The sequence below is a fragment of the Bemisia tabaci genome, chromosome 3 (assembly GCF_918797505.1).
Source record: "Bemisia tabaci chromosome 3, PGI_BMITA_v3".
In the NCBI taxonomy this organism is placed as follows: domain Eukaryota; kingdom Metazoa; phylum Arthropoda; class Insecta; order Hemiptera; family Aleyrodidae; genus Bemisia; species Bemisia tabaci.
The window spans coordinates 42,170,054-42,184,175 of record NC_092795.1 but is presented as its reverse complement, the minus strand read 5'-3'; the positions used below and the strand labels follow the sequence as shown (position 1 = coordinate 42,184,175).

General features: G+C 36.4%; 1 protein-coding gene across 4 annotated transcripts in view; it reads right to left on the bottom strand.

The window, feature by feature from the left end:
• The window catches only part of Alg9 (alpha-1,2-mannosyltransferase Alg9), a 37,108-nt gene extending 23,006 nt beyond the window's left edge, over positions 1–14,102 (bottom strand). For 3 of the 4 annotated variants that reach the window (XM_072298394.1, XM_072298395.1, XM_072298396.1), the window contains exons 1-13: positions 13,274–14,102; positions 11,542–11,698; positions 10,395–10,600; positions 8,241–8,354; positions 7,565–7,675; positions 6,708–6,795; positions 5,735–5,929; positions 4,842–4,958; positions 3,737–3,935; positions 2,721–2,868; positions 1,736–1,865; positions 1,016–1,146; positions 475–632 (exon numbers count right to left, since the gene is read on the bottom strand). In XM_072298394.1, coding sequence (XP_072154495.1) covers positions 494–632; positions 1,016–1,146; positions 1,736–1,865; positions 2,721–2,868; positions 3,737–3,935; positions 4,842–4,958; positions 5,735–5,929; positions 6,708–6,795; positions 7,565–7,675; positions 8,241–8,354; positions 10,395–10,600; positions 11,542–11,698; positions 13,274–13,380 — 1,842 coding nt within the window. In that variant the 5' untranslated portion in view covers positions 13,381–14,102 and the 3' untranslated portion in view covers positions 475–493. Of the gene's footprint in view, positions 1–141; positions 633–1,015; positions 1,147–1,735; positions 1,866–2,720; positions 2,869–3,736; positions 3,936–4,841; positions 4,959–5,734; positions 5,930–6,707; positions 6,796–7,564; positions 7,676–8,240; positions 8,355–10,394; positions 10,601–11,541; positions 11,699–13,273 lie in introns of those variants that run through there. The other variant, XM_072298397.1, reaches the window with a different exon arrangement.
• Positions 14,103–14,122: the final 20 nt, after the last annotated feature.

The following is a 14,122-nucleotide window of genomic DNA, read 5'->3' as shown; positions in this document are numbered from 1 at the left end:
CTATGACCATGATCCGATTTCTACCGCATTATGTTTTAATAAGTATATTGCCTCTTTCTGCTGTATCATGTTTTATCTTACGTATTTATGGTAATATTTATCATTTTCCAACATTTGAGTCCAATGCCCGAATTGCATAAAATGACTTAGTTCTCTAAGCATGCTTCATGTCGATTTCCACTTGCCATTGCCTTTGAGGGGTATGTAGGTTTGAAAGTGAACCTAAAACTATCAAATGCTATGATACGGAGCTATGGGTATGTGAATAGCAATAAGATCGAAGTCATAGGCCATTTAAACTTGGAAAGAGGATTGTTCCTTGTGCTAACTTAAAAATACTGCCCCTTAACAAGTACTGAAACTTAACTTGTAAAAATAAGTTATGCAGGCAGTTGATGATAGAAATTACATCTGCATTCCGCACATAGAGCTTAACATATTCAATGTACAATTCCCGATGATTAATTTTCATACCTGAGTGTTTGGTTGCAAGTTATCCATTCTTCTTCCTGTAGCTGAAAGAATGAGCTTTGGACTGAAACTTCTTTTTGGATGCTAGTAGATTGTAGGATCCAAATTCGTTGCTATTCCAGAGAAAAGGAATGTAAAATGCTCGCAAAATTCGATTTGATCTGAAAAGATATAATGAAACATGTAGAGATAAAATGACATAATTCTGAACGTATGACAGAAAGAAGCATGAGTAAATAACCCAATCTTGATAAATCTGTTTAAAGAATGACTACTTTTGACATTTTTCTTATAGGAAAGCTTGCTTTTTGATTAGCCACATAACAGAAAGTTGCAATACGCATCTGCAATTTACAAGAATTCAATTTAGAACTGTAGGACCTGCAGTCAAACAGGGCTCTGGGATGATTCTTCAGCACTGTTTGAAAATGCTCACATTACATTTGATAATGAATAACAGTTAAGCAGTTGAACCTTTCTATCTTATTTCAATTTCAGAAAACAGAGTAAAAATCGGCAAAATAAACAGACAATGGTTACTTACTTTGCAGCATTTAAGAAAGGAACTGATTTAACAATAAGCCAGTCATCTGAGTGAGCTGAGTAATTGGGCTCTAGCTCTGAATCAACACCATTGTCGAGATCAACTAGAAAATGACAGATATGAGGGTCAACCTGAACACAGAAACACAAAAAAAAAAATTAATTTAGTAAAATGGTTTCTCCAGATTTCTGTGGGATATTGGGATGCTTTGGGAATGGGTTTATATTTTAAAACCTACTGTGCGCGACCCAAAAGTTATGTTTGGCTAAAAGAATCCATCAAACCACAATTGCGTGGTGTCTGCCTCAATTGTGGCACTGGATGCGAAAAGGGCACTTCTCGGCAGCAGAGTTTCAGAGTCTCATCTAATACTTCATTCATTGTAAAGAAAGTGAATGCATCTAATTCATAGAAAATTTTACTGAATATCCCTTATGATTCTACAATTTTTTATGGGAAGATTTCTGGAAAAATCACCCATTGAATTCTTTTCCAAGGGATTCGCAACAGAGATTCTGAAACACCGCAATCAAGAAGTGCCCTTTTCGCATTCAGTGCCTCGATTCAATAATCTTCCCAGTGCAGAGAGAGAAAAAAGAAAGAAAAAAAAATTACCAGAAATTGGTTAGGTAGACTAAATAATTTGAAAATGTGTGTAAATTTCACTTAGGGATTACTCGATAAAGAATTATGCATGGTGCACATACGTACAAGACTTACATATCTGGATGGTTCTTCCAAATTTCCATCATTCACAAAAGCTGATGGCTTGGGCTTCCCGTTAGCATCTTTTTCAAATTTATCTGGTAACTGTCCTTTGAATTCTGATTTGATGAAATGTAGTTGCCACCTATTTCGAGGAAGAAAAAGAATTAGAGGAAAAATGTGAGCTGACATCACAATGATTGTAATTTCAAATACAGTGGTACCCTGCTTGGTATCCTCCATGCTCATCATCCTAGATAATCGGAAACCGTGGATAATCCAAACAAACAGATCGAAAAAGTACCGTAATTGGCAAATAGTGCAGTTTAGACTATCTGGCGAACTAAAAAGTTCAGCTATTTAAGAAAAGAGACCAAATGACATTTGACTGTCATTATTCATTTGACCACCTTCTTCACTCTATCTTCATTTAGGAAAACACAATGTTAATGCTCCGAACGACTGCTAATACTCCAAACCATGGATACCAAGGGTTTCACTGTAGTCAATACAGCCAAGAAAGCACTAGCTAAAGCACTCTTTCTTAGCCTAATGACCAGAATCACAGCCAACGAGCTATTTGAAAATAATTATTACTTCAAATTTTGTTCTCAAATCACCTTCTTTGTGTATGTAAAAGAAGATAAAGTAGTAATTATTCTGATTGAATGAAGTGATTTTTTCCTCCATCTACAGTCTCTCAGTTCTGGAGACTCCCTACTTACATACATGTAAGTCGCTTTATAGCAATCCCAGGTGCTGTACGACACCTAACCTCCACTGCCCTCTGTCGAACCACAACACTTTGGGCATTGAGCACCTCAACATTTCTGCTTCAATCCCATCCCTCCAGCCTCTCATTGAACGCCCTCTGCGCCTTCTCCCAGGAGACTCCCTAGTTTAAAGCTATAGTTGTTTAACAGCAGCAGTTTTTGAGCCAATTTCAAAAGCAGCCAAGTTATTGTGAGAAATATAAAAGGAAAAAGAAGAGATGGCTTACTGATCAGAGGGTAAGAAGAATGAGTTTGGGAATCGGTGCCACTCTTTTCCAACACAAACATTGATGGTTTGACCAGGAGGAGCATTTACTGCATTATCGGCATGAATCCCACTTAGTTCCATATATGTATCAATTGGGGCATGATATCCTAAAAAAAGTAAAATAGAAATAGTTCAGAGATAATTCTGTTGGGTTCACATGTTTCCAAGGTCAGTTTTAAAGATACTGCTTTCTGTAAGTTCAATGCACACTGCATGTTGGCAATGGCAGGTAGTGTAACACTTTGTCACCAGATCTGTATGCTGACGTCGGTAACTGACTTTTGAAGCAGGAATTGCATAGCTTAAAAATCATCCCTTGAAAAATTTCAGTTCTCTTTATACTGGAGGTGTACACTGTACATGTATGTATCCTGAAGCAGTTGAAAGTGTTCACAAATTGAAAGCAGGACAAAAATTAACACAATTCCTCTTAGTTCAGGCGGCAAAGGTGTTACTTAGACCATCCAATAGAACAAAATACCTTTACTTTGTCAACTTATTGATTCGATTTTGCTGCAAAAACTTTTCACTTCAAAAAGGTTTGAAGAAATCATGGTCAATATTTTTTGCTGTAGCTGAGAACTCACTTAGATTTTTTCAAGCCTAACTATTCTGCTTTTAGGCCAGGCTGAGTTTTAAAGTTCTGACAGTTAACTGTGTTCAATCAATGTTTAGTTATACTCCAGATTTTTTACCTGGAAAATTTTCTGAAACTTAAATGCATAACTTACTATTTTTTCTAACTTTCAATTGTTCACCATTATTTTGCAATTAAGTTACAATAAACCCGAATCTTTTGATTGGAGCCAGGTAAAGTATTGAACAATATTTATAATACAATGGATTTGGATGCATGTTGGGTAACATTTGAGTGTATTTATACTAAAATTTTGTTAATTTTCCAATTATTCCATGTCTTTCTTTCTTGGCTAAATTCCTTTTAACTATTATCTTAAAATCTTGTTTCCCCTTTACCTCTGCTAAGTGCAAAAATACGAGACAGTCCAAGCAGAATGAAAACAGTGACAGCAGGCACCCACAGATAAAATGTATGCTTCAAGTAGTGAGTGCCTGATCGGACAATAAATCTGAACCACAATTTTTGGAAGGTATCCAAACCAATGGCTCCTACCAGACAGATGAGCGGATAGATTGGGAACAGAAATCTTTCCTCCTGAAAGTATAAAGAAAGGAATTAGACAAATATAATAGAAAATTTGACTGTTTTATGTAAAAAAAGCTTCAGAGCTGCGGGACCTTTTCTTTTTTTTTTTTTTTTTTTTCAATCTTTCAGAAATCCGAGAGTTCTAAACTTTGTACAGAAGAAGCAACAATTAAGCGTCTTACAGGAAATTATCAAAAATTTTACAAAATTAGACAAGATTCCTGTCCTTAGCATGGCATGATCGTAAAAACTAGAAAAAAAAAATTAAAATTTATTCTACCTCAACTTTAAAGTTTCTGGATTTGCTAAAACATTGTGAAAATGAATGATTTTTAGATAAACTCAAAATAACAAAATAAATGAGTTTCCAAAAATCCCGCAACTTCATAGTTTGTAATGAATGCTCACTTTAAAGATTCATCTTGATTTCAATTTTTTTAAGGATGTATGATGATGAACTTATTTAATTACACATTCTTAAATACGATAATTATATTTTTATATTCAATGTGTGACTATCTGCAAATAAAGAACCTTGGTCCTTAAAAACTCAAAAGTTAAGTTGATATACCAGAGCATAGAAGTGTTTTACGAACATTTTGGGACAAAAATGTAAAAATACACTTACAACTTAACACATATCGACGGTGAAACTACCAAACCACGTATCTCGTTTGCGGTGTTTAAAAATCTACGCTCGCATTTTATTTTTTTGAGGTAGACCAAATCAATATCATTCCTTGAAATTTTCACAGAATTTTCTCCGCACGAAGAGGAAAAATCACAGAAATTTTCAAGACTGGACGTTAAGTAGTTTTTCATTTAAAAAATAAAGTATGACAGGAAGTCTGCGACGTCGCAAACCGAGATACGTGGTTTGGTAGTTTCACCGTCGATATGCAATAGCATACATACCTTGTGCGGCTGTGCGATAAAAATGCCAAACCATAAGGCAAAAGATAAGATTGTCAAGTAGACAGACAGATACCCTTCATCTCGAGATTTGCATGGGACAAACAATTTTACCAACAGCTGAAAAAAAAAAAAAACCCATAACATTAAATAGAGACGAGACATACTTTCATGGTTTTCTGAGCTTACTGGTGATAACAGGTAGGGGTAAATGATTGATCAATTTACTAGTCAAAAAATTAATTGAAGGTAGGAGAACAATACATAAAAGGATTGACACACTCTTCAAACATTTCTTTTTGCATGAAATCATATGGCAATATCTCAGCAAAATCAATGATTTTCATGCAAGTTGAGTTCCACGAACTCATAAATATACTTCTTACTTTCGTCTTTTGCAAAAAGTTTCAGTACTCTGAAGGATATTTTGGTATATTCCTTAGAGTTCAAGTATTTTCAAGATGGAAGAGTAGAGAAGAAAAAAATTGGGTGCTATCAAGTTTTTGGAAGACCTTGGTTCTCATGAGGAGAAAAAATTAGCTGAAAAAATTTTCTTTGAATATAATGACAGCATAAACTAAGTTCTGTTACATTTCTTGGACTTTGAGAATTCACAGCTAAAACAACTTAGTCTGGAAGTTCTTAGAAAAAAGACGCTAATAGTGTTACACAAAAAAAAAAAAAAAAAAAAAAAAAAAAAAAAAAAAACCTTTATACATCCATTTATTCTCATTGATAGCATTGAAAGAGGCTATGCCATTATTATTATTGAGATCTAATTTGATATAATGGGGAATCCTTATGGTGAATCACCACTGGTAGCATCTACTTGGCCAAGACTTTGTTGGGAATTAAGTAAATAGTAAGATTTATTTTAATTGATTCTTATTACTTACCAACCCTAAAGGTGCAAAACAAGCTGCCAAAAACACGATATTGAAATTTAGAAAACAATTGATGATGTAAAAGTACCAAGGTTCCGTGCCGTATAATGTGGGCCCATGAGATGAGAAAATATTGTAAAAAATTAGATTCAGTTGAGTAAAGGTGAACTTGTTGTAAAATTGAGCATCAATTACGATTTGCATTGGCTTTAGAAACAAATTCAAACACAAGGCATTAGTAAGCATCAGGGAAGGGGAAATAACTAAGAACATTGAGGAATCTGTTATGCTCAAAAATATTCATTAGAAATTAGTTAAAAATAGAAATTTCATCAGAAAATAATTAATGCATGCTTTGTATAATTACTCCTTTTTTTTCAAAAATTAAAACCGGTTGAATAGAAGTTTAAACTGGTAATTAAAAACTCTGCTTAAGGTGCAAACTTTCTGAGATCATCCTTCACAAGTTATTGCAGGAGTTTTTTTTAGAATGAGTAAGATTAGATTTTTTCGTCTTTGCATCAACTTTTCTGAGGATTCTTTGGTAGCGAATTCCCAAGAAATCATCATCGTTCCAAGTCTATTCATCAATTTCGAGACCTGTTAATTTAAGAAGGGGGGGGGGGGAGGGCTCTGTCCCCCTCCTTTACGGGTGAGTGTTCCAGACAGAGATAGGCCAATGTTGTATTTCTTGGTGTTGATTCAGGTTATGTTTTTCCATGCTTTCTGAATTTGATAGAATAATTTCAAAATTGAGCTGGAAACCCTCACATTTGAAGTTAGAGCCCAATTTACCCCTCAATACAAGCCAGAGAAGCTTCAAGAAGAAGAAATTTGGACCCCTCGGAATTGAGTCCTTATTCATTCCTGCAGTCTCTGACCTTGTCTGACCTGTAATAACCAAAAAAAGCCTGATGCGGGTGGTCTAGATCACCCTGTATACAAAAGAGAAATTGAAAATTTTAAATAGAACTTTTTAACTTACCACAAACACCAGTACTGAAATGGCACTCCAGGATATAAAAGAAACTACTTTTTTCTTCAAAAAAAGCATATCTAAGGCAATAGGAATCCTAAAAAAAAATAAAATATGGTTAAAATAGAAAAAAATACATAAAATAAGGAGCTAATACAATTATGAAATACTATTAAAAGAATAATAATGCTCTTTCAACTTTTATCAACAACTTTACGGTAAATGATAATTTTTGCAAAAACATTGATTAATGGTTTATCGACGGTGTAAGTCGGCAATCACATAACTCGTTTGCAGTGTCTGAAAATCTTCGCCTCTATGTTATTTTTTTAAAAGAGAACAAATTGACATCATTCCTTGAAGTTTATGCAGAATTTTCTTCGCACGGAGAAGAAAAATCATGGAAGTTTTCAAGAATTGCCGTTGAGTGGTTTTCCATTTAAAAAATAACATATGACAGGAAGTCTGCGACGTCACAAACCGAGTTATGTGATTGCCGACTTACACCGTTGATATACCCCAGGCATGTGTGGATGCAACAAGCCTCATGTGAATTCTCTGAAAAACTTTGTAAGGATCAAGAGTGGGGTTAGAGGTATTTCCTTACATAATGCTGAACACACAAACTAGCACTTGCTCTAATACTAATTTCCCCTGGGAAACGGCTAATTACACCGAGTAAAATTTCAGTCATGGCAACGAAAGTATACCTGTGGTGATGAAATATTTCTAGTTAAGATGGACTCTTTTAATTTCAATGCGTACTTGATAAGTTTTATTTCCAACATGGAAAATTCTCCTTGACATACGAATTGATTTTTCAGAGTTGATGTTAACTGACAATAATTGTTCAACATTAAACTTACCCGATAACAGCAGCAAATGGCCAGCTGAACAGTGCAGAACAAGCAGTTGCAAGAATGGCACCTTTATATTTTCGTTGATACCACAGACCAAATGAGACAGAAGTCATGTGCCTGAGAAATAGAATTAATAATCATAATCTTGACTTGTAACAAAATTCAAAGAGATTTGTATAACTGGTTGGCTGTTGCATTCTTTAGTTTAAAAAAAACCCTGATATTTTAGCAGATTTGAGCAAAAACCACTTTACAACAACTCATATCTAAAAATACAGCCACTCTGGTTCAAGCTGATTTAAGCGAATTTCATACTACAGTATATTTTTTTTAAATTGGTAATCTCTTTGTACGAAAATATATTATTTGGATATGGTTCGATTTATCAACTTATAACATACTAATTGTTGCGACTCAATCTTACAGCTCTGTTCTGATTAACAAAGTTTGGGCTGAAAGTTTCCAGACAAGCTAAATCACCTGAAGTCTTTGAAATTCTGCTCTACCATATGTTTTACATCCTTGCACTCATTTTCAAAGTCGTTCGATATCTTAAAGTTTTATCATTCCTGGCTCTATCTGAATGGATCAATTTTTTAACAATAGTGAGCAATTGAGCATGTTCAGAAAAAACGTAATTCTTACTGTTGAAAATACAAAAAAATAGCATCAAAACACTCACATGGAAAAACTTGAGGGCAAAAATGCAGTTGAAGATATAAACATGGCTGGACTAAACAGAAGGAAAATTAGCATCAGTCTTCCAACATGCACACCAAATTCCCAACAAACTCCTCTGAAACATACAAAATGGAAGTAAGAAAGATATTGTCCAACCAGTAAACAGATAGTCTCAAAATTATGAAAATTGACAGAGAAAAACCATTATTGAATTCCTGACGAACTACCCTGGATCATCTCAGCTGAATCCAAAACATTGAATTAAAGGCTAAGAAAGCAAGAAAACATTGCAAAAAGTTTCCAAAAATATTTTTTTTCAATTCATATTTTTGTACCTAAAGAGGAATCTAAAACTTTTGGCTCAACTACCTGAAATGCATGTTATGATTTTATGACCGGACATACTGTTCTTTTTTGACTGGTCACATTCCCTTAAGACGATCACAGTGACTGGTGCCAGGATTGGGAGTCAGGTAAGCGGGCGATCTTGACGCAGGAGCGATCTCTCTTCAGCAAGTCTGGGCATGGACCACCTAGAGGGAGTTGATCATCAGCGTCAGATCAACATCGATGCAGCTCTATCGAGTCCGCTCTCTGAGCGAGACCGTACGGCAGACTTGCTGCCGATACCGTCTCTCTCTCAAGGGCCACTGGGTCCAATCTCAATGACGACACAGACTCCCTCCTTGGGGACGGACCGGCTGGCTGGCGGATTCCCATGGGCAGTGCGCCCACAGGAACTTCTCGGAAGTGGACATCGGGATTTACCGCGGTTTGCTCAGCCTTGTCCTTGTGCGTGCTCTATTTAAATTTCCCCCTCATTTAATCATCAGATTTGATCTGCCTACTTTCTTCCTTCCTTCAATAAGAACTGGCTGGTGCGATGGCATGCAGCAGCACCCAATCACATCGCCTTGCACTTATCCTACTTCCTCGCCCGGGCGACTTTGCAACCCGTAAACAGACAACGAAATACATTATATTGGCGTGAGCCGAGGGTATTTATTATTCAGCTAAGTTTTATGCAGTAATTGCCAATTAGTTCTAATCTACTTAAAAAAAATTAAAAAGAAAATATTTATACAAATTATACAATCTATTTATAGAATAAAATGCCTTCATATAATAATATTGATGGTCCTTATCGCTATATTGCTATATTTATCGTTACGTTCAAATTTTGAATACTTTTTCCCTCATTTTTTTATCTCTCTCCTCTCTTTTTCTATTTAAAAAAAAAAAAAAAAAAAATGAAATTTGCCATCCCAAAAAATTTGCCGCCCGGTGCCATGGCACTGTTAGCCCTCCCCAAAATCCGGCTCTGGGGGGAGCATTTGAAAGTGAAATGAAAATAAGAAGGCATCCCACAATCAGCAGAGCGGGAGATGCTGGGATCGCATGCATCACAGAAAGGCCAGGAGGCGAGAGACGACAAAATACATTCATGCTCATGTAGTTTGCTGCAAGAACGATTTTCAGAAAGACAGAGACCAGGAATTCCCGGCCGCGGTGGAGGCGAACTGCAAGCGTATTTACTCCTGTATGCATAAATACAGGCGCTGTTGAGCCTGAGCCTCTTCATCCGCTGATGAAACATCTCAGATCACTACCCTGATACCGGGCGTCGGCCGATGTGTGGTATCGCGGCAGTGGTCCGAGGCTGCCAAAAATCATCGTGGCAGACCAGCACCACTGGCGCGGGTCTGCCTGTGGCCCGCCTGCCAAACTCACTCTCCGAGACTGAGTCTCCACAGACTTAACTTGCAAGACCGCTAAAGTCCCTGGACTGGTGTTTTATATGATGCATCTTCATTCTATTCCTAAGCAAAAGGAGTGCAGTTGATGGGCCAACCAAGGAACTGATTGAGATCACTAGTTACACATACGCAAGTGATAGGAGGCGCTAGCATTACTGCAATTGGTAGAAATCAAGGTTCAAAGCATTTTAATGCTGCTGCTTTCTTGCTGGTTTTTCTAGACCATGAGAACAGTTTTGCAAAAAAACGTTAGTGTTAAAGTAGTAATCTTGGGCAGGGAACATAGAGGAAATAAAAAAAAACGTTCAATTGGTCCAGCCATATTAAATGATGAACACTGATGAACGCTCGAGAGAGTGAGTTGATTGTATAATAAAAAAAAAAAACACCTTACTTACTTGTACAGGCAAACTTCGCAAAATGCTGAAGAGAAGGCCAAGATACATCTCACAAAGTAGAAGAGCAAAACTTTGTTCGGCTTCAAAAAAAACTCATACAAATAGACAGGAAAAGTGAAAAATGATATGAATGAGTAAGAGCGGAGAGAATACTTGACATCATACTCCCATGTTTTGAACCCGCTACCAAATATTAGAAAATGACTCTGAAATAAAAATAAAAAGGTGATAATATTGTGATTTAGATTCGCCTTTTGAGAGGTAGAATTAGTTTGCGGTAGACTTTCGAAAAATAATTACAGACTTTTTTCGGGCTGGTGGGTAGACTCTTTTTGCTCACTGATTTTGATACAAGACAGAAATGCAGATACAGAAATGCAGGATTTTAAAATTTTCTGAACCTGGTGTAAAATTTTCCAACTCCTTCTAGACTACTGAATCAGTCACCAATACTCAAAACATTTTTCCCAGACTTTCTGGTTTTCCTGGACCTGCCGACACCCTGATTGAATTAATGATGTAAGTAAGTTTGCTTACTTAAGCCTCTGATTTTCTAAACCATCACCTCATTTTCTAAAATCGATTGCATCAAATCATGCCTTTTAAACTTTAAAAACTTCTGAGAAGACTAGAAGATGTTAATGTTACCTAAAATTAAAATACATGAACTTTAACATATGTCGGCGGAGATGAAAATTGTGTTGACTATGAAAATTATTGCAGAAAACTGCAGAAAATATCTTACACTTTTTTTACATTTCTGTTCTCAGTTCCGTGGACAAAATTTAAATTTTTCACTTGATTTTGTTCAACCAAAATCACAAATGATTTTGAGCTTTCTCTGGTCAAGAAAGCCACTTTAATGAGAATTAACTGCATTTCATTCAAACTTCTGAGTTTATCCAACATTCATCAATGCGTATAGATGTCCAATCTGTAGGTGTGAATAAATAAATTTTGCAACCCTCCAGCAAATGTTTGATTTAATTAAGTGCATCTTTTCATCAGAAACTTTTAACTTAGTTGCATGATACCACTGTATTAATGATTAAAAGATGCACATTGAGTCTAAGTGGTCCCAGTTTTGACTTTGGAGGTCAAAATTTTAACTGAGTGTCCAAACTTATAAAATTTTCCTATTACATACCGGTTCCCAATAGTTGAAAGTTTCATCACAGTCTGATATTATACTCCATATAGCAGCACAAAATCTTGCAGAGAGTAAAATTTTGAAAACAGTTCCAGTACTAGGATACATGACATTGAAGTCCTGAGGAGCTTTACGCACTATTCCTTGCTTTACACTAAACAGACAAGACAAAATTAGGTTGAATTAAAGACCAATGAATGACACCAATAAATATCTTTTGTGTTTCATAATTCTGAGGTGGAGCATACAGATAGTGAATAATTTACTTGAGGAATGAAGTTCAATCAAACAAAAATAGTTATACAGGAGTGGTATACGCATTGTGATTCTCCAAATTTCTCATCTTGAAAAGCTTTTCTTGTCTTGACAATTAAAATTTTTACTGTACAGGTCTTTAGAATATCCTAATGAGAATTATTGATAGTGCTTAATTCACGATAAGTGAGCAAAGATAGTTGGGCATGGCTCTTCCAAAAGGTGTCTCATACATTAGTCCTTGATGTCATTGACCGATAAAGATTACATTAGACCATATTTTCATAGCAACTTTAAACCTTTCAGCCCTTCATTTTTCCATCTTCAGGAAAACTGACCATTGTTATTTAGAAACATGATGAATAATTAGGTGGGAATGGTTTTGCCCAACATAAATTAATTGGAAAATATAAAAGTGAACCAATTGAACCCACCATCATCTTTGGCAAGCTTGAGCCTTTAGAACGTTCCAACCCTTGGACAATACCCCAAGCCAGTTTTTAACTCCGCCCCCAGCTACCACTTTTCGTATCGTAGACTTTACGTGGTCCTACAACCAAATGATTCGCTTTTTTGGGAGTTATACCAACTGCTTATAGAGAAAAAGTGCATGGTGATAAGCGATAGCTGCATGAGAAGGAATATCTATCAGCAGATGAGGCTTGATGAAATAGGAAATGAGTCTACAGTTGGTTAGCTGTTGGATCCTCATGATACAGTTGGTGCGCTTTGGCACTTAAATGAAATCAATAGGCAAAGGTAGGTATTAGTAATGAAAAAGCAAATTGTAAAGTCTGTACAGCAAAATATGAATGGGTACGATACGAGAAGGAGCTGAATTTAGGCAGTATTTCTACATCAAAATTCAGCATTCATCAACCAGTTCACACTGCACCACATGCTAGTCAGAGATGATACGACAGACTTTAGTGTACAGTGGGCCTGACTCCTCCTATTTATACCTAGCATGAACTTATGATACAATCTTGACCGCACGTAACTCTTGACTTACGACAGGAAGCGGTAGTGCAGTTTCGAGAGTAAAGAGATCATTCATATGAAGTGCTACGATGTGATGTACATGTGGCATGCTGCTTAGAACTCATATGTATGTCTCTCAACCTTACATCTGGGTGGCTGTTGCTGATTCAAACAATTTTTTAATGCTACCTACCTTTACTTAATTCAAGTTTCCAACCAGTCATCTCATCAAAAATGTTGTGTGCACTGATAAAATTGTATCGTAATGCTATAATATTCTCACTCAGCAACTGCCAAAAATAACATAATAAAATGCTTGTAAAATCGTTGCTGAATCGATAATTTTAGCAGTAACATTGCGACAATGTGCTCTCGCCCACTTTTCCCCACACTGGTAGGTAGAAAAACTTTGTCTCACAAATTCAACTCCAGATCATCAACGTATTTTGATTATCCTGTAACATGCGGTAAGTTAAATTTAGGTGTTAGTTACCAAGGGGCAGATGATGAAGAATTATTATTCTTGAAGTTATCTTTGCTTTTTAGTGCATTGCTTGAAGCATGATGAGTCTTTCGATTCCGGTATCGGACTGGAGCCATGATAGCGATATGGAAAGTTAGAGCAGCGGAAAAGCAGAGTCAGAGGTTAGTGAGGGACAGAAGAATTTTCTGAAGCCGGTATCCACGTGGAAAAGGAAGCAGATAGACGAAGACGATGACAAGAAGAGTAAGAGATCAAACAGAGGGCAAGAAGGTAGTGCAACGTGTGTCGCCCGTTATCAGCCGGTTGTCGTGGCATGATGATAGTGTGCAATTCACCTCAAAGGTTTTGTGGTTTGTTTGGCACGCTGTTTCAACCAGGTTTCGACTGAAAGTGAAAAAATTAGACAAACAGGTACGCTCGACTTGATGGTGCACTGATGAGACACGATCGCCGATAATCCACGATGAAGTTGAAGTTGAGTTGAACTGCTATGAGCTCTGGCGGTAAAGTAAACTCACACCATACGGCAAGAACGTCTGATTAAACGGTGCACGCGTATATGAATCAAAATAAAATTGTGAATTTAGGTCTGTAAGACTTGATTAGAACTTAGAAGTCACAAATTCACATTATGCGTGCACACGCCGGTGTACTGACGAGATAACAACTTGTGAACTTGCATTCCGCCTTCCGCCATCATGAATCAACTGAGACTACTTGTAACAACACAACACAACAAAGCGCTCGCTCTTATCAGAACTCAGAAAGAATGCAAAGATTGCGAAGATACTTAGGAAAGAATTCGTAGGCATTATATTCTGTGTTTATTGAATCGCACAATGGTCTGAAAAAATATTA